The sequence below is a fragment of the Muscardinus avellanarius genome (assembly GCF_963383645.1).
Source record: "Muscardinus avellanarius genome assembly, chromosome: 21".
Classification (NCBI taxonomy): domain Eukaryota; kingdom Metazoa; phylum Chordata; class Mammalia; order Rodentia; family Gliridae; genus Muscardinus; species Muscardinus avellanarius.
The window spans coordinates 16,715,413-16,739,071 of NC_137807.1; the positions used below are offsets into that span (position 1 = coordinate 16,715,413).

The 23,659-nt window shown below is 49.9% G+C and overlaps 1 protein-coding gene across 3 annotated transcripts in view; it reads left to right on the forward strand.

Annotated features, from left to right (window-relative positions):
• The window catches only part of MORC2 (MORC family CW-type zinc finger 2), a gene marked incomplete at both ends in the record, with an annotated part of 42,370 nt that extends 18,958 nt beyond the window's left edge, over positions 1-23,412 (forward strand). Inside the window, 23 exons of one of the 3 annotated variants that reach the window (XM_080717998.1) lie at positions 733-801; positions 1,254-1,344; positions 4,627-4,735; positions 8,596-8,755; positions 8,863-8,974; positions 9,447-9,572; positions 10,037-10,116; positions 10,824-10,906; positions 11,148-11,233; positions 12,849-12,989; positions 13,085-13,239; positions 13,375-13,503; positions 13,955-14,060; positions 14,321-14,453; positions 15,855-15,929; positions 16,014-16,391; positions 16,920-17,062; positions 17,483-17,553; positions 18,595-18,736; positions 18,908-19,135; positions 19,231-19,324; positions 22,229-22,417; positions 23,344-23,412. In XM_080717998.1, coding sequence (XP_080574124.1) covers positions 733-801; positions 1,254-1,344; positions 4,627-4,735; positions 8,596-8,755; positions 8,863-8,974; positions 9,447-9,572; positions 10,037-10,116; positions 10,824-10,906; positions 11,148-11,233; positions 12,849-12,989; positions 13,085-13,239; positions 13,375-13,503; positions 13,955-14,060; positions 14,321-14,453; positions 15,855-15,929; positions 16,014-16,391; positions 16,920-17,062; positions 17,483-17,553; positions 18,595-18,736; positions 18,908-19,135; positions 19,231-19,324; positions 22,229-22,417; positions 23,344-23,412 — 2,969 coding nt within the window. The remainder of the gene's footprint in view (positions 1-732; positions 802-1,253; positions 1,345-4,626; positions 4,736-8,595; positions 8,756-8,862; positions 8,975-9,446; positions 9,573-10,036; positions 10,117-10,823; positions 10,907-11,147; positions 11,234-12,848; positions 12,990-13,084; positions 13,240-13,374; positions 13,504-13,954; positions 14,061-14,320; positions 14,454-15,854; positions 15,930-16,013; positions 16,392-16,919; positions 17,063-17,482; positions 17,554-18,594; positions 18,737-18,907; positions 19,136-19,230; positions 19,325-22,228; positions 22,418-23,343) is intronic. The other 2 variants (XM_080717999.1, XM_080718000.1) reach the window with 2 other exon arrangements.
• Between the last annotated feature and the right edge of the window lie 247 nt (positions 23,413-23,659).

Sequence of the window (23,659 nt, forward strand, 5' to 3'; positions counted from 1 at the left end):
TGGCAGCCATAGCTGGGTTCTTTTCCTGTTGTCCAGGAAACCCAGCCCTGGTTGTCGTGTACCGTATTGCTAGAGGACCATTCTTCCTTCCACTCATGCAGATCCACTGGGAACTTCTCACTGCACTGTGTCATCTCATTCCTTTTTAAGGACCCATAGCCAGCAGGGGATAGGACACCAAGTAGAAATAGCCCAGAAACTGTAGTTAGCCCAGGCATGGGATGGTCATACACAGACATAGCAGTTCATCTGGAGAGCAGCAGACACCACTGCTACACCATGTCTGGCTTCACCACTTAGTCTGAAGGCTTTCCCAGACTTAACTCACAAAGGAGGGCATCCTGTTGAGTTTGAGCAGTGTTGACAAGGTGCAGTGTGTCATAGTTGGAGTACTTAAGTGCTTGGGTTCCGTGGCATAGGAAAGGTGTGATAGTAATCCAGGTAGAGAGAGGAAGAAGGATGCAGTGGTCTCGAGTGTGCTTAGATATTGTTTTTAGGTAGTCCCTGCCTGCCGTATAGATTCTTTGAAGCTCTGTCATGAATTAGAAAGCACTGGAGAACCTTTGGTGGGGACTCATACCCTCAGGGCCCTGACATTTAATTCACACCAGCTAGGGCAGTTTAACCTGACCTTCTAGGATCAAGCTTCCTATTGATCCACCATCTGTTCATACCTACATTGCCACCTAATGAATAATATAGCAGTCATAGTGACTTTTTTCTTTTTAACAGAAAGACGAGAGGACCTTCGAGGAGGATTTATGCTTTGCTTTTTGGATGATGGAGCAGGAATGGATCCGAGTAAGTGATGAGATAATGATGTTTCTTTGGAGGAGGACATAACCGTTGTACAGAACACTATGTAAACTTGTTTTTCTGTGGTGTCACTGTTGGGCATGACAAGTCTTCGGTCTTGTCCAGACATGGAGATGGGATCTGGACGGCAACCTGAAGTCACTCAGATTGCCTGTGTCTTGACATGGTATTTGTCAGCTTGCACAGCATCTGGGAACAGCCTCCAGTGCCTCCCAGCCTGTTGCCCATGTTCCCCAGGTGAGCACAGGTCTCGGCGATGGCGCTGACAGGCCAGGCAGAGGCTGCTTCCGTTTGCCTTGTGCTGCCCATTTTCTTGGAGAGCATTTTTGTTTATCTGATACACAAATGTGCTTGGATTTAATGAGCCTCAGACCTTTGGCTTTGAGGAGCCTGGAGAAGACATGCCGATTTCACTTTCTCTTGTGTCTGCCACTCAGGTGATGCCGCCAGTGTGATCCAGTTTGGGAAGTCAGCCAAACGAACGCCTGAGTCCACCCAGATTGGGCAGTACGGGAATGGGTTGAAATCGTAGGTATACTGGAGTCCTGCTGTGGGCCTAACACTACATCAGGTGGTGCTCTTCTGCCCTCCCCTGCCCTCCATTTCTGTAGCTCTGGGGCGGTAGGCAGTTCCAAGGGAGTAGTGATTCAGGGCAGTTTATCAGCTGTCGGCTAGCTGAGCTTGCTGCACAGGTTAAGATGTATGAACATCCAGACCAAGTTGGGGTGGGAGAGGCTGTGGGGAGATCATGGCACTGTGCCTCTCCTGTTGAAAATTCTTTTTTACCCTTTGGGGATGTGAGTGGCTCTCTTGTGGCAGTAGGATATCTGATAAAGTGAGCTGGTCATCTCATGGTGTAGCACCTGCTGCATATCACACTTTGTGCCAGGCACTGGGGGTCCAGAGTCAGAGACACACAACCCCTTCCTCCTGGAGGACACTGTCTCTGTGCACATACTGCACAAGGCCTTTAAAGCAGGGACCCACCTACTGCTTCAGATCCCTTGGGACTTCTCCCTCAGCCCTTGGTTTCTACTTGTTTAGTGTTTGGAATGTGTTGTTCTGGTTTTGAGTGAAGCCTCAAGAGAAAGGTTTCTATTTCTGAAAAGCTCACTTCCAGCTGTACATACCTTTGGATGGAATAAGATTTAGTGGGATTGGAGTTTGTGCAAATGGAATTATGAGTCACATTTCCAGTCTTGCTGTGGAAACATGGTGTTTTGTTAGAGAGGGTGGTGGTTTGATCTGTCAACAGCCTTGGTTGGGCCTCGTGTGCAGTGTACTTTGGGTGTAGAGAAGAGAGAGAGTGCTTCCTAAGAGATCAGGGGCCTAATTCTTGGATGTTAGGACTTTTCTCTCAGAGCAAGAGCAAATGATAGTAATAAGCGCCTAGCATGTGCAGGCCACTGTGCTCAAATCTCCACAGGGATGATCTCTTTCATCCTCACTGTGGCCCTGTGATGTAAATGTACTGCTATTTGCAGGTGAAGAATTGAGGTTTATAGGGTGAATTCCCCAACGGTGTAAAGACGTCTACATGCGGAGCTGGGGTGTGAACCAAGTCTTTCTGACTGCAAAACCGGAGCTGCTTTTCATTCAACTTTAGTCAGGCAGCCAAAATCCTACCTCAGCCACTTAATTACTTCTGAGTGTTGCCTTCCAACTTTTGTAAGTTAAGATTATAATATGTTCCATTGCTGGGAGAGTACTTAGCTTGCTTTCTGGCTTATTTTTCTGGGATCTGTTCAGAGCAGATTTCTGGCCTGATTGAGTGGGCCTGGGTAAGACCTAGGGATCTGTGTTTTTCGTAGATGGAATGAGTCACCTGTGATGGCAGTGAATCCCCCGGGAATTTGAGATCCCCTAGCCTCAGCCTCTGCCTCCGGAGTAGCTGGGACTCCAGGCATGATTCGCAGCACTAGGCCCTCCCCGGGGAATTGTGTTTTATTTTGAGACAAGTCTTGGTAAGTTGCCCAGGCTGGCCTCACACTTGTGTCCTCCTGCCCTAGCCTCCGGAGTAGCTGGATTACAGGTGTGTGCTGCCAGTCCTGGCTTAGAAAATGGGATTAGAACCTCAGATTCTCTTCTGTACAGAGGAAAGTTGAGGAGCAAATGAAATGTGGCTCTGAAAATGCTTAGAAGAACGGAAGGAACTGAAATTGAGGGTGCTATCCTTCATGTAGTCAGTGGAAGAATTTAATGGAAATCCTATTGAAATGGAGCCATCTAGTGTTCGCAGTGTACACAGTATAAACATTCTGAAATTTGTAATCCCAGTTCTTGGGAGGCTGAGACGGGAGGATCGCAGATTTGCAGCCAGCCTCAGTGACTTAGACTCTCCACAACTTAATGAGACCCTATTTCAAAGTAAGGAATAAAAAAATAGGTCTGGGGTGTAGCTCGGAGGTAGTATGACTCTAGGTTTAATCTCCAGTTTCTCAAAAAAAGAAAAAGTACTGAAAGAGTTTTCAGAGGAGACGAATTGTGGTTAGCATAAGGCTGAGAAGCGGGGAAGCCAGGAGTGAGGTGGTGGTTGGGATTCTTGCTATTCAGGCCCCATGTCAGATTGAAGAAAGGCGCAGAGAGTTTTTGCCATCTTAGAGCAGGGGCAAGCTTTGATAGAAGGTAAGATAATGTACTTCCTTTTGTTTACCAGAAAGCTTTAAGGAGGAAAGCAGAAGACTGTGAAATTTGAAAGGGAGGACCTTACCGGCACTCTGGGTCCTGGAGGGGGAGAAACAGGACTTGGCAGCACCCAGGGCATCTCTGGAGAGCATCCTGGGAGTTTTCCTGGGTGTTTGGGGACATGGGGCATGATATTGATCCGTGTGCTTGGCATGCCAGCCTGGTTTGTTTTTGTACACAGAAGGGAATAATGAAGCTTCCCACCTCTGTCATCTCCCGAGGGTGCTCTGAGGACTAATGAGATGACAGCCGTAACATCCAGAGGTGTTGAAAAGGAAGGAGCTGAGCAGCTTTATTGTTGAGTGGGCAGTTCCCCCACTGCTTCACGCTTCTGCGCCTCTCCATGCTGCCAGAAAGGCCTGCCACTGCCTGTTCCTCGGGTTTACCATGGCCAGACAGGAAGGAAGCAGTGGATTCCATTCTGACTTCTGCCTAGTAGAAGCCTGCCTCAAGGCATAGTTCCCAGTAAACAGTTCCATCCAAACACAGGGATGCAGCTGTCCCAATGAGACTGAGGTGACTAAGCAGTTCTGAGACAGAAGATGGCTGTAATTAGGCATAAGCAAGTTGCAGGCCGCCTTGAACACTCTTGTCAGAAAGGTTCATACTGTGCTTGGCAGGACTTGTGGGCAATAGGCACTGTTGGGCTGTCCCATCCTTGGGTTGCTGTCTGATGAGCGGACAGGAGAGGGAGCTTGGGTCAGGGAGGGAACTGGGTGTGGCCCCCATAGAAGGGACGTGTTGATGGATTAAATACTGAAGTGGATCTCCTGGTGGCGCAGCCCGAGGGCACAGGGTCCTTGTGTGAGCCTTGAACCCGGAACCTTGAGGGCAGCAAGATTATCTGTAAGCATTGTAGCAGTGGGCTGGGAATGAGGCTTACTGGGGGCTCGTGGATGCAGTGAATGTACCCTAAATGGATGGTGAGAGAGCCCTGCATGGAGGCTTTGTGGATGAGAAGATTGTAGGTAAAGATTAAGGAATTATGGGGTTATCAGAAAAGCAGAGCAAGGAGCGTTGGACGACTGGAGAGTGAGCAAGGCCTCAGGAGGGCCCTCCAGGTGGGGCTCCTTTTCCAGATGAACTTTGTGTCTTTAGAATAACCTGTTTCTACTTCCTCTTCAGGGGCTCAATGCGCATTGGGAAGGATTTTATTCTTTTCACCAAGAAGGAAAACACCATGACCTGCCTCTTCCTGTCTCGTACCTTTCATGAAGAAGAAGGCATTGATGAAGTAGGTCCTGTGTGTGTAATCTGAATGACCACTCCCCATTTCCTGCATGTGCCCAGGCTGTTTACAGTGCTGGGCTCTGGGGTGGGAGGGTTGGACAGATGCCCCTGAGGGCTTTGGCTGGATGAGTTGGTTGAGGTGCTGAGACAGATGATAGATACCCTTAACGCGAGAGGAAATGAAATCGCAGAGCACTTCGAGAACAGCTGCTCTGTTTCTACGAGTGAGACTGTCAAGTGGCAGGAGCCAAGAGCTGAGCTCGCAGCTCCTCCAGAGCTACAGCTTGAATCCATCTGTGGGGCGTCGCATGCGAGCTGTCATCAGGGGGAATATTTGGGCTTCCCTGACTATGGGTGGAGAGTGTGGCTGGTGGTAATGTAGGAACAGCAGTGTCTTTCCCATATGATGGTGATTTTGTAGAATGTGCTGTCAGTGCATTTTCCTTTTGAGGAAATGCATTGCGTTAACTGCCTATATCAGAAGCTACAAATCAAGTCCCTCCAGAGCAGGCAGGTAGTGAAACGATGAGTGTATGAAAAACATCCGCCTGAGCTCGTTAGTAGACGGCACCTGCCATTGGTCTCACTTTGGGAGTGGCTGCTGCACGGTTCACCGGTGCTGGAAGACTGGCTTGAGAAATCCAGAATATTCTGACTTTGAAACATTTTGGTAATATAATTAACCATACATTAAATACATGCTTAACTGATTCTTTTTGTGGCCTAGAGGCTCAATTTCTGCACAGCAGTTTTTGTTGGATTAGCAAAGGTCTCCTGAGTTTTACCTCATGTGTGAGTAATGGATGCCAGAGCTCTAGAGAGGGGCTGAGGTTCTGTGGAAAAACCTGTGCAGTGTCGGCGGTGGCACGTGCCTGCAATCCTAGTACTTGGGAGGTTGAGACAAGAAGGTTGGAGGTTTGAGGACAGCTTCAGCAACTTAGCAAGACCCTGTTTCAAACAAAAAAGGGCTAAGGTGTAGCTTATAGGTAGAATGCTCCTGGATTCAATCCCCAGTACCACATAAACAGACACACACACCAAAAAACCCACGAAAGAAACCCACGGCTGTCACAGAATGCATGGTTGAGTTCAGAGTTTTGGTCTAAGTCTTCTCTGCCGAATTTGAACTGGTCCTGCTGAGATCTGAGCCTTAATCATTGATAACTTGTGCGTGCTGGGAATGGCAGGCTATCTCTTCTCCCCGTCTCTACTTAGCCAGCCAGTGGGTTTGCTCTCCTTTTTGGTACACTGTGTTAGTTCGTTAAGCTTCCTTGGGTGTGCTGCACCTGGAAAGAGCAGGCTTCAGCTGAAGGAGGGGCAAAAGGACCTAGCCTGGCTAGGATGGGCAGGAATGTTGACTGGTGAAGAGAGTGGAAGTCAGTGGAAGCACCATGCTGGGGCCTCGCTGGCTAGGGAAGGCTGTGAGAGGGAGTTAGCAGCAGGACCAGTGGTGGCCCCTAGAGAGCAGGGAGGGCCAGATCAAGCCCTCGTGGCCTTGTTAAACAAGTGGGACTTCATTAGCAAGAGTGTTCCGGTGTTGGATTTTCTTTTACAAAGGTCCACGTGGTTTCTGAGTGGTAACTGGATTAGAAATATCAGGGATGAGGGCTGGAATGGACTGGCTGAGGCCCTGGCTGTGGCAGGCTGTTGAGACTCGTAGTAGTCATTGTCTCTTGAGGATATGGGATCCGTAGGTGGGGTGATTGGTCATGGTAGGAAGGGAGAGAGAGTGGTGGATGACTGACAGGTTCTGGCGTAGCAGTTGGGGGGCTATGGGCTTCCTGGAGCTGGGGAAGAATGAAAGAGGGACATTTTGTGGGAGGGGGGAGAGTATAAATTTGTTCCAGCTGGGCGTGGTGGTGCACGCTTATAATCCCAGCGCTTGGGAGGCTGAGACAGGAGGATCGCACAGGTTCGAAGCCAGCCTCAGCTACTTAGGCTCTCAGCAACTTAATGAGACCCTGTTTCCAAATAAAATGTAAAAATAGGTCTGGGAGTTACAGCCTAGAGGTAGAAAAGCTCTTGGGTTCCACCCTCAGTACCACTAAAAAAAAATTGTTCCAGACACGCAAAACAAAGTCTGGAGTTTGGGGGAAAGGCTGGGCTCTGTATTCTTCATGGCAAATGAGCTCACCCCAAGGCAAGAGGGGAGTGAGAAGAGAATCTGGGATTTAGGCAGACCAAAACTGAAACATCATGGGGAGGAGAAAGTGGCAAGGGACACAGAAGAACAGCCAGAAAGGTAGGGAGAAGCCAGGCGTGGTGGTGGTGATGGTGCACGCTTGGAATCCAAGTACTTGGGAGGATGAGACGGAGGATCACAGATTTGAGGCCAGCCTTGGCAGCTTAGCGAGGCCCTCTGCAGCTTAGTGAGACCTTGTTTCAAATAAGAAATAAAATCAGGGTGGGGGTATAACTTGGAGGTAGAATGCCTCTGGGTTCAATCCCCAGTACCAAAAAGAAAGAAGGGAAGGAAAGGAAGAAAAAAAGAAAAAAAGAAATGGGGAGAATGGTGGCACTGAGGCTGAAGAGTCTACCAGGAGGGATGGGTGCCAGTGGCGGTGGGTGCCTGTGGTTTAAAGTGATGCCATCATCACCTGGGGCCACTGGGAGGAGTGGGAGGTATGAAGCGAAACTGCATTTCACAGCACACAGTGGAATTCAGTTCCCTCGGTGGACAAGCTAGGAAATTTCTTCCTTACTTGGTGCTAGAAGGTCACTGTTTTGGATTGTACTCTAGTGTGAACTCAGCCAAGATTTCAAAATAAGATCATTTTCGGCCAAAGAGGAATGTGTCCAAACCAGCCCTACGGGTGGGTGCTGTCATTGCAGCCTCTCAGACAGCAGCATCTCAGAACGCGTAGGTTTGCCACCCCTTAGTCCTCACTGGGCCATCTGGTCTGAGCCCCTCGGGCAGCCCAGGTGGTTTGCCGGTGGAGCGCTCCCTTCAGCCAGCCCTTGCTGGGCTCTGCGGGCGCTGCTGGCTCGAGAGGAAGGGCAGGGCTACAGCGAGCCTGCTGTGGAGGTGCTTTGAGGTGGGGCTTTTGAACAAAGAATAGAATTTTAAAAAATAATGCTTAGCTATAAAATCAAGTTCCATATATTTACAAAAATGAAATAAGACCTGTGTATAGTAGAGAGGATGATTAGAAAGCAAACGTGTGCAGTGGCCGTGCTGGGCAGTGTTAGGAGCCCAGCTCTCTGGGAACGCACCACTTGTATTCTTTGCTGTGGCAAGCACCGCCGTCAGGTGGCTTTGGGGGTGATCGTCTCCTGTTCACTACGCTTGTCACCTGTGTGCATCCCCACTGATGGTGGAGTCATGCTGTAGGTCTTCTGTTTCTGAGATCCGTCCATGTTGGTGCTAACAGCTGTGAGTTTGTTCATGTTCATCACTGCATAGCTTTTTATTACATAAGTACACCGGTTTAATTTTAGCCACTCTGTAGTAGACATTTGGGTTATTCCTATACGTGTTTGCTGGTACATTTGTGCAAAAGTTTTTCATGGGATATTTACCCAGGAGTAGAATTGCTGAGTTATAGGTTATATTATGTGTTTTTAGATTCATTGGATAATTGGAAATATTTTTTTTCTAGTAGTGATAAGAGTAGCATTTATACCAAATTAAGAAAATGGCCAGGGGCATCTCAAACAGGAGGCTGCCCAGGCAGAGACCCCGAGCGCATAAACCAGAATGATCCTGAGGTGAACCAGTGACATGAGAATGAGTCTTAGGAGGGCAGAAGCCGCAGAGCCTCTGGTGCCAGACTGCAGAGCGTCGGCTCCAGCTGCGGGGACCCAGAGCGGAGGTCAGGAGAGCGCGCCTCTTGCAGGGGCCTCACAGTGTCTGCTCCCCCAAAGGTGATCGTCCCATTGCCCACCTGGAGCGCTCACACTCGGGAACCTGTCACAGACAACGTGGAGAAGTTTGCCATCGAAACAGAACTCATCTACAAGTACTCTCCTTTCCACACTGAGGAGGAAGTCATGGCTCAGTTCTTGAAGATTCCTGGGGACAGCGGTAAGCAGGCTTTGAGCCTCAGCCCCAAGAACCTAGGAGCACCAGGGCCGCAAGTGGTGTGGGCGCGGGCCGGGGTGTGGAACGAGAGGGAGATTTCTGTTTCCCAGGAACACTGGTGATCATCTTTAATCTCAAGCTGATGGATAACGGAGAGCCCGAGCTAGACATAATCTCAAATCCAAGAGACATCCAGATGGCAGAGACCTCCTCGGAGGGCACGTGAGTGGGGCTGGGAAAGGAGGCAGGCCCTGGGCTGGTTGTCCTTCTCATGAGAGGTGACTGCAGGGAAAGAGGAGGGCTAGTGCCCTGGGTTTCTTTCAGTGGTGCCATTGGAGTTGATGGGGCTGAGAGCTGTATACCTGCTTGGCACAAGCTGACAGGGGAAAGAGCAGGGCAGCGCCTCAGCCAAGCTAAGAGAGAAGGTCAATAATCCATAATCCCATTCGACAGAAGAAATTGAGGCTGGGCTCGGGGAGGAGGTGAATTGCCCAGGGTCAACAGTAGGGCAGGGTAGGGCCAGCTGCGGTGCCCGTGGGGACTGGTGCTGGGCCTGAGGGGAGCAGGTTCCCTGTCAGAGTGGCAAGAGAAGCCAAGAGGAGAGGTGGGCAGGCGGGCCGAGAGAGGCCTCAGGGCCGTGGCGGGCTGGGCGGCGGGGAGGCCGGCGGCAGTGCTGTTCTCCTGCTGCCTCCAGGAAGCCCGAGCGGCGCTCCTTCCGAGCCTACGCTGCCGTGCTCTACATTGACCCCCGGATGAGGATCTTCATCCACGGGCACAAAGTGCAGACCAAGCGGCTCTCCTGCTGCCTGTACAAGCCACGGTAGGCCGCCCCGCGGGGCCCTGGGTGCTGTGGGGGCGGCTCTTGCAGTGCTCGCTGCGTGGGGCCTTTGGGCTGCCTGTGATTTAGCCAGACTGGCTCCTGGGCCTCAGGGAGGGCAGAGGTGGCCAGTGGGCTGCGGAGCTGAGCTTGCTGAGGAAGTGCTCGTGAGACTGGAGGGTGGCACAGGGAGCGGGCACTCGCTCAGCATCGGGGTCAAGGGCCTTTAGACACTACCCAGAAAGCAAAGGCCCAGGCTGATTACCAGGGTTTGTCCTGCTGTGAGATCAGTGACCCAGGAGCAGGAGCAGGTGAGTAGAGGTGGAATCTTTGCTAAGCTGGGATGGGTTTGTTTCATGGCAGGGCCAGGCAGCAGTGTGGAGGAGACGGGCAGGTGGTGCTTCCTTAGCTCGTGGGCCTGGCTGCCGTCCTTAATGCTTGGCCCTCAGTGTGCTTTTTCTGTTTAGAATGTACAAATACACATCAAGCCGTTTCAAGACCCGTGCAGAGCAGGAGGTGAAGAAAGCAGAGCACGTGGCGAGGATTGGTGAGCCACTCCCTGTGGAGGAGGCAGGATGGGCCACCTGGGGGCGCCACGTGCAAAGCCGAGATCCAGGGAAGGCTCTGTCCACTCCCCAGGACCAGGGCTCTTCTCCTGGTCCACTTCCTTCCCAACTCCAGCTCCCTCTGTACTTTTTTTTTTCCCTTCACATTCTTTCTCTCCTCCTGCCATTATTAGGGCCTTATTGAAATAAGTGTCAATTGTTTGGCTGAGAGTGAAGAATCTGATACTGTCCCCTGGCCCAAGTACTTGTGAAATTGGTTTTCTTGATTGGAAGGCAGAAATCCCAAGGTCTCTTATCAGGAATGAACTGCAACGTCTCAGTTTTCTGTCAGAGGGATGGCTGAATACTTCTTTAGCTCCAGCTCATGCTGATGGCTTACTTCCAGTCACCTTGGGTGTTTTTCAGCCTGTTTTGATTCATTGTGAGTTTGGAAAGCATGTCTCAGGTGTGCCTAGGCCTGGTTTCTTTGTGGTTTCCATGCTCTTTATGAATGCCAGGCTTCCTTTCTAAAATGAATCTACAGTTCGGGCCTGGAAGCTTCCCCACGCTGCCCACTGGCAGTTCTTCCTCCTGACTTTTTTCTTGCTGAGGTATACACTTTTGCATCAGGGACTGCTCTATGGATCCAGGAAGGATGACAGAGTTTTGAACCTTTGAATCCTTTATCATGGTTTCTTCTGGGTTTCAGCTGAAGAAAAGGCCCGGGAGGCAGAGAGCAAAGCTCGGACATTAGAAGTACGCCTGGGTGGAGATCTCACCCGGGACTCCAGGGTAAGGCCCAGACCCATTCAGCTCTTCTCCAGTGGTTCCGACATTAGGAACTCTTGTCATGCAAGCCTGGTCTAACAAAGTACAGCTTTACAAGTTTTTCCCAGTGAGGGCTATTTTCTGTAGAAAAAAAATCTTCAGGTGTGGATTTGCATTTGTGTGTTTAGGTGAAGAAGTTTTAGTTGTAATGTTACAAGTACTGTGTGCTGAGGCCTCTCCTCACCTGTTGCCGATTTCTGTCCAGGTGATGCTGCGACAGGTGCAGAACACAGCCATCACCCTGCGCAGGGAGGCTGACGTCAAGAAGAGGGTCAAGGAGGCCAAGCAGCGGTGAGTGCAGAGCTGTCCTTGTCTTTTAAGAGAAAGTGGCTTTTGTATAAATTGACAGGTTGCCATTCTGTCACCAAGACTACTGTGAGAAAGACATCAGTGTTGCAATCTCTAATGCTTGATAAATGCCCCTGAGGGGGAGAGGCCAACCTTGTGCTCTCAGCTCTTTGCTGAACCTTCAGAAGGCAGGGCAGGGCCGACCCTGGGTATACCAAACTGCCCTCTATCATCTTTCCTTCTTCTTCTTTTTTTTTTTTTTTAGTGTGTGTATATGGTACTGGGGATGGAACCCAGGGGCATTCTACCTTTGAGCTACGCCCTAGTCTATTTTTTATTCTTTAATTTAAAAACAGGATCTCACTGAGTTGCAGAGGCCCTCACTAAGTAGCTGAGGCTGTCCTCAAACCACGATCCTCCTGTCTCAGCCTCCCAAGTGCTGGGATTACAAGTATGCACCACCATGCCCGGCTCAGTTTTTTATTTTTCTTTTCTGTTAAAGGATATAAAAAATGCTTATTCATGTATGTCCACACAAGTCTTTTATCCCACTATGATGTATGAATACAGTGCACCAATAAAAAATTTAAAAAGCTTTTATTAAGACTTGAAAAATACAAAACATTTGAGAAATTTAAAACTCTCCATTGTGCTCCTACCTGCAATATCTACTAGTTTTTTATGTTATTCTCTGTATATGCCTGTTCATAATTCATTCTCCCCTCACTGGTTACAGATGTGGCATATTATAGACTGAGTTTTGAATACTTCTTATTTTTCATTTAGAATGTGCATTTGGGTTGCTAAATTATCCCCTTGTTGCACCTCTGTGTCTTGAGCCTCTCAGATGCTCTGGCTTGCTGCTTTTGGGCTTCCTTGCCACAGGCATAGGCTTTAGGTTACTTCATTTTATTTATTTATTTATTTACTTATTTATTTATTGGGTCTGGGGATGGAACCCAGGGGCATTTCAACCTCCGAGCTACACCTCCTGCCCTGTTTTTTATTCTTTATTTTGAAACAGGGTCTCACTGAGTTGCAGAGGGCCTCGCTAAGTAGCTGAGGCTGTCCGCGAACCGCGATCCTCCGGTCTCAGCCTCCTGAATGCTGGGATTACAAGCGTGCGCCACCACGCCTGGCTAGGTTACTTCATTTTAAATCCTCTGCTTTCTGGGCTTCCATGATTTTGTTGACATTAATTGTCATCAGGGTGTCTTCTCTCATGCGTTTGTGAATTTTTGTCTTTAAAAAAATTATTTTTGGGCAAGGTATAAAAGTAAGTAACCTTGTGTTTTTTCCACCATGTTACTATCTTTGCAAAGATTTGCAGTTCTTTCCCAGTAACCCATTTTGTACTTAAATTCATCCCGGTTTTGTTACCCCAAAATCCAAATGACATTGCTTTTACTTAGGGAAGCTTGGCATCACTGCCCAGCGCAGATCCCTGTTAGGTCTAGCAGCCCGCTTCGAGGAGCGTTGCAGGCACTCTGCTTAGCATTCGGTCCTGAGTCTAAGCTGAATACCTCCGGATGCTCGTGTGCTAAAGCTAAATACCTCTGGATGCTCATGTGCTAACGTCAGATGTGCCTGGATGTCTTCCCTTTGCCATACTTCATAGCGCACTCAAAGAACCTAAAGAACTCAATTTTGTCTTCGGGGTCAACATTGAACACCGAGATCTAGACGGCATGTTCATCTATAACTGTAGCCGCCTGATAAAGATGTATGAGAAAGTGGGCCCACAGCTGGAAGGGGGCATGTGAGTAACGCCCAGGCGGAGCTTTCCAGCCCAAGGTGGATGGTGGGAAGGTTTGGGCCAGCAATGCGACAACTGAGTTCTCTTGCTCCTACCAGGGCATGTGGTGGGGTTGTTGGCGTTGTTGATGTGCCCTACCTGGTCCTGGAACCTACGCACAACAAGCAGGACTTTGCTGATGCCAAGGAATACCGGCACCTGCTGCGGGCCATGGGGGAGCACCTGGCGCAGTACTGGAAGGACATCGCCATCGGTAAAGGGCCAGGGCTGCTGGACTGCTGCCTTTTCTCTTCACCGCTAGCCTTAAGATGCTCTGGGGCTTGAGAGGGTGAACTTAGGAAGAAGGCAAGGCTTCCTCCTGATGTAATATGTGGGTGTTACCTTCCAGCCCAGCGTGGAATCATCAAGTTCTGGGATGAGTTTGGTTACCTCTCTGCCAATTGGAACCAGCCACCATCCAGTGAGCTGCGTTACAGACGCCGGAGAGCTATGGAAATCCCGACCACCATCCAGTGTGGTAAGTCAGGTGGCTGGAATCATTTTCCTGGCTTCTTCCGTCATGGTCCATGACCCTTTTCTTTCTAGGCCTCCTGACTTGACTGTCATGGACTTAGGGTCGCATTAGGAATATGAATCTGTGTTTGATGGCCCTGTGAGCTCAGGCTTAAGGCTGTGTCAATTTCCTCGTGGATTAGGTACCATATTGTTTCTAGTGTGAGTGTTTGACTGAGCCAGGATTCTTTTATAGGAGGGAAGAGGAACTGAGGGCAGTAAGAGTCCACAGTCTTTGAGTTTCATTCTTGTTAGACTTACTGTCCCTAAGAAGAATTACTGTTCAGAGGAAAAGTAGGAAAGGTCTTTGCTTGCAGAGTCTCAGGCATCTTTGCCTTGGGTAAAAACAGAACACAGCTCCTAGATAGTGTTCGTAGCTGAGGTGAATGTTTATGTGGGTGTTTTCTGTGTCGCAGATTTGTGTCTTAAGTGGAGGACCCTCCCCTTCCAGCTGAGTTCAGTGGAAAAGGATTACCCTGACACCTGGGTTTGCTCCATGAACCCTGATCCTGAGCAGGACCGGTAAGTGCTTGCACTGGCACTGCTCCCCACTGTTCTGTTCTTCTGCTCTTGGGGTCAGTGCTCATATCCTTACAGCTCTGGCTTGTTGAACATAGTAATCAGGAAGAGTAGATACACGTCCTGCATCACCTGCCAGTTCCATGCATTAGGCGCTCTTGGTGGTTGCTCCTTTGAGAGATAACAGAGTTGGCTGGGGAGGGAGGTCCCTGCCCCAGTAGAGCCCTGTTCTGCGTGGTTTCCATACTCCCTTTTCTCTACAGGTGTGAGGCATCTGAACAGAAGCAGAAGGTTCCTCTGGGGACATTCAAAAAGGACCTGAAGACACAAGAGGAGAAGCAGAAGCAACTAACAGAGAAAATTCGCCAGCAGCAGGAGAAGCTGGAGGCCCTTCAGGTGTGTGGGCTTTGGGCAGGGGCAGGGGCAGCCTATATGACTCTCCTGGACCCCTTTGGGTCAATTTCTTCCCCATTCACCCGTGCGTGCCAAGGCTTTCCAGCCCACGTTCCAGGTCCAGGCACTCTGTTTTCAAGTGTGCCTTGCTTATTCTTTAGAAAAATATGGCGGCACATGTTGTGGTCCCAGTACTTGGGAAGTTGAGTCAGGGATGGCAGGTTCAAGGCCAGCACATGCTAACTTTAGAGGCCCTGTTTCAAAAATAAAATATGACTCGGAGTAGTCAGAGGTAGAATGCCCCCGGATTTAACCCCTAATAACACACACACACACACACACACACACACACTCCGTAGTGTCCATTTTATTCAGAATGTAGAAAAACTTCAGGAAATATCTTTTCTTAGAAATAATCACCACTATCCAGCTTTTCATGAAATACCACACACAATTACATATTTTAATAGAAATGCAGCAGTCATGCCATATGTGTATTTTATATATCTTCACATATATAGCACATAGTTTTTTCTTGTTAATTTTCTAGAAGTGAAATTGAGTTTGAGAAGAAAAATGGCTTTTTTTTATAGCTCTTCTCAAATTACCCTCCAGAACATATATTAACTCGTTATATCAATTGAGTATTGCTTTTAAATGTTTTTGCAGATTTGACAGGCAAAGATAAGCATCTTACTTTAATTTCCTTTGTATTTTAAATATTGGATAGTGTTTCCTATGTCCATTTAAGTGTCTTTTTTTCTTTAGGTACTGAGGATTGAACCCAGGGTTTTCTACCTCTTAGCTACACCCCTAGCCCTTTTTGTTTTGTGTTATGAAAAGTTCTTACTTTGAGTTGCTGAGGCTGGCCTCGAATCTGTGATCCTCCTGTCTGAGCCTCTCAAGTATTGGGCCACTTAGTTTTCTTTTAGAATTGCTGGCTACTTATATTTTTATTTCTCTCTTGATTCGTCCATATTTTTTTATTACACAGTATTTCCTCTCTATCTTCTGTGTCTGTACAGCGCACTCATTAACTCGAAATGTTTTATGTGTGCCTCCGTGTCTGCTGAATCTCTCCTGTCTTCTCTGGCTTCATCCACATTTCACTCATCTTTTAAGCCTTTCCTGCCCTTTTTGGCTCCTTTTCCAGAAATTCAGTCCATTGGCACTTTTTCCCAGTCTCTCAGTTGCGGGATGGGTCATCATAGTACCCTATAACTTGCTGGTGGTGTGATGTTTATTGTCTACCCCGTGATAGTAGAAGGGCTGCAGGACTAGGACTGTGGTCTAGTTTTTTTTTGTTTTGTTTTGTTTTTTTTCTGTCCCAGACACATTGAATTCAAAGAGTTCACTTGAACATACCAAGATCAGCTAACATTCATTACCATGTTTGTCTTGCAGAAAACCACACCCATCCGTTCCCAGGCTGACCTGAAGAAATTACCCTTGGAAGTGACCACCAGACCTTCTGCTGAGGTGAAGCCCAGGGCCCTGGGAGGGCTCCTCCTCGGTGTCTTGGGCTAGGCTCAGTGTTTTCACTCTCGCTGGGCTTCTTTTAAGGAACCTGTGCGGAGACAGCGCCCTCGATCGCCACCTCTACCTGCTGTGATTAAGAATGCTCCGAGTAGACCCCCTTCCACGCAAGCTCCCAGGCCAGCCAGCCAAGCCCGAAAGGCTCCTGTCATCAGCAGCCCCCCAAAGCCTCCTGTTGTGGCAGCCCGGGTAGAAGGCAGTACCTCCAGGCCGCTCCAGACACCAGAGGCACCCAGAAAGCCTGCGAACACTGTGGTCAAGACTGCACCCCGGCCTGCTCCTCCAGCGCAGCCACCGTCACCGTCACTACTGTCCAACTCCAAGAGCCCTCGGGAGGTTCCTGCCCCCAGAGCCTCCAGGACTCCAGTGGTCAAGAAGCCAGAGCCGCCTGTTAAACTCTCCCCGGTAAGATACTTGGGCCTCTCTGACCCCCTGTCCGTCCAGTGAATGGAATTGCACACATCAATGCTTAGAGAGGAGCTGAGGGAAGATCACCCGGTCTAAAGCTTTTTCTTGGCTCTGTGGCGAGGAGGGACTTGTTCTGGGCACAGAGCACATCAGTCCTGTCCACGGAGCTCCGGAGTGTTCCCTTCACCTGTGGTCTGCCACAAATTTGAATCACCTGCACTGGATTCTCACTGTGGGTGTAGGTCAGTGCCCTGGTAACAGATGGCATTAGCAGGAGTGGTAGTGTATCAAGGAGGTCACAGCCGGCTGGCCAGGCAGGCTAAGCAGAGAGAACTGAGAGGCTTCTCCCACGACAGCTTTGAGTAAAGGTCCTCATGGCTCATGCTTTGTATGTACTGAGCAGTGTCAGATGGGGAAGGACAGGAGTACAAACCCTGCTCTGAGCAGCGCCTTTGAGCTGTGGGAAGTCTTCCTGTGCCTCGGGCTGAACAGGCCCCGCACCTTCCCGTTTTCTTCCTGCTATAGGCTACTACTGGTCGGAAGCGGAGTCTTGGCGTTTCTGATGAGGAGGAAGCTGAGGAAGAGGTGGACAGGAGGAAGGAGAGGTGCAAGCGGGGCAAATTTGCTGTGAAGGAAGAAAAGAAGGAATCAATTGAGGTAGGTGGTCAGTTCTCGGAGCCTCCCTACCCAGCTGCAGCCCCCACCTGCCCTGCAGCGTGGTCCAGCTCTGTGTTCATGAGCCAGGTCGTGCACGGGCCTCGATGAGCTCCTAGGAACTCGGAGTCACCAGGGGACTGCTTGCACAGAGCCGGGTGGGATCTTGAGTGACACTGGTGCTCATGTGGGATTGGCGGGAGCCAGGAGCACTGCTTCCCTGTCTCACCTCCTGACCCTTACCTGTTGTCTTGTCTATAAAGATGGCAGAGGGGTAGGTACGTAAGCAGTGAATTTAGAGAATCATGTAAACCGCAGCCTAAGATGATGAGAAGGTGTTAGCCATGACCAGATAGCTGCCAGTACACGAAAGTCTGCTCTTCAGAGCAGAATGACGTCTGTCTTCTGTCCTCGCGGTGGGGTGGCTCCAACAGGCTCTTCTCCTTGCAGCTCTCTGACAGTGGTGGGGAGGAAGATCCGCTTGACGTTAAGAGGGCTCAGAAAGGTGAGTTTGGGGGGCTGCCGCCCCTGAGTGGAAGTAGAACCTTCCCCAGCAGCAGTTTAACCCTGGAGGCTGGGAGCCTCTTTGGCCTGGGCATGGTACGACAGTGTATTGACGTTGAGTCCCGAGGAGCACTCTGAAGATAGCTTCCCTCAGTGGTTTGTTCTGTGGTACTGGGGATCGAACCCAGGGCCCTCTGTTTCCCAGCTACACCCTTCGCCCTGTTTTTCTTTAAGCAAGGTCTCACTAGGTTGATGAGTCTTACTACTCACTGAAGCTGACCTCCATCTGCAGTCTTCCTGTCTCACCTGTCCCAGCCTCCCAAATATTGAGATTTCAAGTGTGTGCCACCCCCCCCCACTTTTTTTTTTTTTCTAAACAGATTCTCGCTAGATTGATGAGTCTCACTACATTCTAAGGCTATTCTCAAACCTCCCAAGTACTGAGATTACAAGTATGGGCCACTAAGCCCAGCTTCCCTGGGTGGTTTTTTTTTTTTTGCCTGTGAGTTCGTGCACACATGCACATATGTATGGTACTGGGTTTGAACTCAGGGCCTCATGTGCTAGGCAAGTGCTCTGTTACTCAGCTACATCCCCAGCCCTAGTCCTGTGTCATGCTTGCTTTTTTTTTTTTTCTTGCTTTTTTTTTTTCCAGCACTGGAGATGAAACCCTAGCTATACCCCCAGTCCAAATTTTTTAGTCTTTTTATTTTTTGAAATGGTCTCACTGAGTTGTGAAGGGCATAAATAGCTGAGGCTGTGCACAAACTGCGATCTTCCAGTCTCCGCCTCCTGAATGCTGGGATTACAATCGTGTGCCACCACCGGGCCTCATGGTTACTTTAACGTGTTCCCCATGGGTAGTCACTCATCCCTCTGCTTTTAGCACCCTGTGACAGGAAAGAGTCGACGAGGGGCAGTGAGGGCCACATCTAGGGCTCTGTGTTCCAGGCCTGGGTGACTTACCTTTCTCAGGGTGGTTCTGGCTTAGTGAGAGACGTCAATCTAGTTGTCTGATTCTCACCTCTGTGTGGGTTCTCAGATAAAGGGCTGCACGTGGAGGTGCGTGTGAACAGGGAGTGGTACACAGGCCGTGTCACCGCTGTGGAGGTGGGCAAGACGGTGGTGCGATGGAAGGTGAAGTTTGACTATGTGCCCACAGACACAACTCCAAGAGACCGCTGGTAATGTCCCCTCGGGGAGGCCGGAGTGGGGGTTCCTGCCCTCCTATGCAGTCTATTGTGACTGCTGGTAATGTCCCCTCGGGGAGGCCGGAGCGGGGGGTTCCTGCCCTCCTATGCAGTCTATTGTGGGAGCCAAGGACAGACAAGACACAAGCCCTGTGTCCCACATAGGGTGGAAAAAGGCAGCGAAGACGTGCGGCTGATGAAGCCGCCTTCTCCAGAGTACCAGAGCCCTGACACCCAGCAGGAGGGCGGGGAGGAGGAGGAGGTCGTGGAGGCCCCGCAGGCTGCAGCCACCACCACAGAGCCCTCCACTTCTGACTGCGTCCGCATCGAGCCAGACACCACCGCCCCGAGCACCAGCCACGAGACGATTGACCTGTTGGTCCAGATTCTCCGGTACATGTTATTTTTGTCTTCCTGCTCTGAGCTGGCAGCAGCTCTGCAGCCTTCCAAGCCATTTTGAGTTCTTATTCTCACCTTCTCTTTCTTAGGAATTGCTTACGGTATTTCCTGCCTCCAAGTTTCCCCATCTCCAAGAAGGAGCTGAGTGCTATGAATTCAGATGAGCTGATCTCTTTCCCCCTGGTGAGTCTGGCCCCACCTTGCACTTCCTCCTCTCCCTGCCCGCCCCTGCTTGTGAGTAGTCCGAGTGCCAGCTCTCAGCCTCCTGCCCCGCCTCAGTAAGCACCCCTTCCTTCTGCTGAGAGGAGGGAAGAGGAGACTTGATGTTGTGCGGGAAAAGTGGTTTAACTAGATAGGACTTTGGCATGCAAGACTTCAGCTCAGCTGCCCCTCACCAAGCTTGCTAAGCTCAGAGTCTCTCCTGGATGAGGACTGCAGGCCTGGTTGATGTTGTGTAACAGTACATCCCTTCTCTTCTGCTCCAGCAGAGGAAATAAACCTCTCCCAAGTAACAGCAAAGAGCTCAGATTCAAAGTGCCTACAGCCTGGTCCTGGGAGGGGGCAGAAAGAAGCTTGTGTGTGGACAGAAGCACCGGACTTCTGTAGCCCAGCACTGTTGATTGCCACCTCCGCTAGCAGGCCCCTCCTGGGCCTCACAGTGAGCAGTAAGAGAGTCTGCAGCAGGCTGTCTTTTCTTCAGCTTAGGAGTTTGGCCCCTTTGTCAAAGATAAATTGACTATAGATGTGTGGGTTTGTTTCTGTATCTTCTATTCTGTTCCACTGGTCAGTCTGCCTGTTGTTGTGCCAAGCTAGGGAGTAGTGGTAATACCAGAGAGACTCCAGATGATGGAGGGGAAATCTCAGCAAAGCTTGAACGGAAGAATAGGAGAGGAAGAAAGCTGAGGTTGTTCAGTGGAGGAGCTACATACGAATATGTGTAATAGCATAAATACAACATGGTTAACCTGGACACTCTCTATTGGGGGGGGAGGGAAAGGGAGGGCGAAGGGCATGAAGCACAGTGTAAATGTATACCACTCTCAATATGTTCCACTTACAAAAATTAAAAGTTAAAAATTAAAAAAAAAGAAAAAATATTAGCCAGGCCTGGTGGTGCACGCTTGTAATCCCTGTGCTTGGGAGGCGGAGACAGGAGGATCATGCAGGTTCGAAGCCAGCCGTGCTGGCTTACGAGATCCTGTTTCCAAATAAAAAGTATAAAATAGGTCTGGGAGTGTAGCCCGGTGGTAGAAGAGTTTCCAGGAATCCCAGTACCACAAAAAAAATTAGAGCCAGGTATGGTGATGCACACTTGTAATCCCAGTACTTGGGAGGCTGAGACAGGAGGATCACAGATTCAAAGCCAGCCTCAACAACTTAGCAAGGCCCTCCACAATTTAGTGAGACCCTCTTTCCAAATAAATAAAATAGGGCTGGGGTTTAGCTCAGAAGGTGTAGAATGAATGCCTTTAGGTTTAATCTCCAGTGCTTTAAAAAAAAAAAAAAAAACTAGTATAAACTGGGCACTGTGGCATACGCTGTAATACAAGCACTTCCAGTATTTCAGAATTTAAGAAATTAAGAGGGACGTGTCAGAAGTAGACGCCCCCCTGGGTTTAATCCCTAGGAACCTCCCCCCAAACTGGTCTAAATCATGGCTGCTCTCAAGACATTGTTCACTGGATTTTAATGCTTTGAAGCTGGCTCGGTTGTTCTATTTTGTGCTGCCAAGGTAACTATTTTTAGTGTGCAGAACATGAAGTTTTTCTTGCTATCTTGTTTTAAGACATACTAGTGTAGATTGTAAGGTGATCCAGTTAAATACTTGTTGGGAACAGTTTTTAAAACAGCAGCGGCCCCCTATGATGAGTCGGCGCTCGTGCGCCTTTATAGAAGTGACCAAATGCAGGAGGTGGCCAGACTGCAGAGGCTGTGTTTCTGTTAATCAAAATGGCTTCCTCATTCTTGTGGTGAATTCTGAGTAAATGATATTATAAATTTGAGCTTAGAAAACAAACTTAGCCAGGCATGGTGGCACACACTTTTAATCCCAGTACTTGGGAGGCTGAGACAGGAGGATCACAGCTTAGAGGACAGCCCCAGCAAGTAGTGAGACTCTCATCAAGCTGCTGAGACCCTGTTTCAAAACAAAAATAAAATAGCACTGGGGGTGTGGCCCAGAGGTAGCCCTGGTTCAATGCCCAGTACCCCCACACACACACAAAAAAAGAAATAAACTTAGATACTAATTTGTGTTATTATTACACTGAGATTCACTGTAACATTTTATTTAAAACAAATATTTCTCTGACTTTTCAAAGTTTGAAAAGCCACCTGACTTTACAAACTGATTAACAATAACTATTACCTTTAGCTGAGTGTCATGGCTCACACCTGTAATCCTAGTACTTGGTAGGCTGAGACAGGAGGGTCATAGGTTCAAGGACAACCTCAGCAACTTGGCGAGACTTTTTTAGCAACCTAGCAAGACCCTGTTTCAAAAACAAAAAGAGCTGAGGGTGTGGCTCGGAGACAGAATGCCCCCTGGGTTCAATCCCTAGTATCACACACACACAAAAAAAAGAGCAAGAGAAAGGAAAGAAGGAAGGATGGACAGAGGGGCTATTCCGCCTCTTGGGGTTTTCAGGTCCTTCTGGGGGAATAGTAAAAAGTTCTTATATTGCAAAAATACCTACTACACAAATCTTGACATAGCTGCTCGTGGTAAGCCCTTGATGAATTTGTGAAGCAGAACCACTCTCGCCCTGGCATCGCTGGTGGGACTTGCAAGTGGATTGCTGAGGGATGTCTGGGGTTGGTCGGGTGAGTGGGAGAGCCACCTGGAGTGGTGCGTACCCGTGTCCTGTGTTCCCAGAGCACTTTGCTGAGCGCTGTACCTGCAGGACTGCCCTTGTCCTGCGGCAGTGCCATGACAGAGGCGTTAGGTCTTCCCTGGTGGGCCTAGGGAGACCGCTCACCCCTGTATGTGAGATGTCTTTAAATGCCCTTGTGTGTACCCGTGTCCATGTTGAAGGGCCTGGGGAGGCCTCGGACTCTAGCCACCTCTCCCCTGGCTTCCTCCTGTAGAAAGAGTACTTCAAGCAGTACGAAGTGGGACTGCAGAACCTGTGCCATTCCTACCAGAGCCGTGCTGACTCGCGGGCCAAGGCCTCCGAGGAGAGCCTGCGCACTTCTGAAAGGAAGCTCCGCGAAACTGAGGAAAAGCTGCAGAAGCTGAGGACCAACATTGTGGCACTCCTGCAAAAGGTGCAGGAGGTGAGCCAGACAGCCCTCCCACGCAGCTGCACCACCTGGCCCCAGGGCAGGGGCAGGCACCTTCGGCTCCCTTCTCACGGCCCTGTTAACGCACTGGAATCTTCCAGCCTGGCTGCAGAGCATCCCGACCACAGGGCTTGGGGTGGGGGGGCTGCCTGGACCTCCTCCCAGCAGGCCCAGCAGCCTGACTGCCCCTTGTCTACATTGTGATGTGCAGCCTACTTTAGAGAATCCCCCAAGCTTTAAAACAAAGTTGTTGCCTTTGTAGACGATGCTCAGATGGGATCAGGTAGTTGAGAAGTGGAGCGTGCCCCTGAGGGTGTCTTTCGTCTAGCCATCAGTACCAGGGCCTGTCCTGGCGTCTGGGGAGCGCAGGATGGGCCACGTGAGGCCCCTGGTCTCAAACACGGTCTGGCGGAGTGAGCTGATGGTGGGCAGTGGCAGAGCACTGGGAAAGGGCACTCCACTGGGGTGGACGGGCGGCCTCTGAGGTGGTGCTGTTTGAGCTGAGACTGGAAACTGACCGTGCAAAGAGGGAGCACGGGAACATGGGGAGCGGAGGGGTGGGGCAGTGGAGAGTCATTGGCATGGCTTAGTTTCATGTAAGACACTCTGGTTGGTTGGAGGGGTGGAAGATAGAACCAGGGAACCTGGCGAGGAGATTCCCACGTCGACTGGGTACAAGACAGTGGTGGTCTGGACATGGTGCTGATGTGAGCAGTGGGCGCAGTGTGTCTGAGGCGAGCGGGGACTTGGAGCTAGAGGCAGGGCAGGAATCAGTCCAGGCAACATCTGAGCACACAGCTGGGGGTGGGAGTGTGAGCGAGACAGGACAGAAGTCTGACGGAAGAGGGGATGCGGCCCCGCCCGCCACACCCCACCCCTGCTTTCTGGCCCTGGCTGACTCCCGCCCTGTTCTGTTCCAGGATATAGACATCAACACAGACGATGAGCTGGATGCCTACATCGAGGATCTCATCACCAAGGGGGACTGAGGGCCAGGAGACCACTCCCCTGCCCACCCGCCCAGTACAGCAGCTCCAGGGTGGGGTTTTCATTCATGGTTGGTGGACTTAACCTTGGCTTGACTCACGTGGGATATTTTGTGATTTTGGAGGGAAAGATGCTCAAATATTTATTTTTTAAAAGAAACAAGATGGGTATTCCTGCTGTGAGACCATAATGTTTCTGTGTGACTCTTAGGCCAAGGCCAGTGCATTTAGACTTAACGGTTCCAGGCTG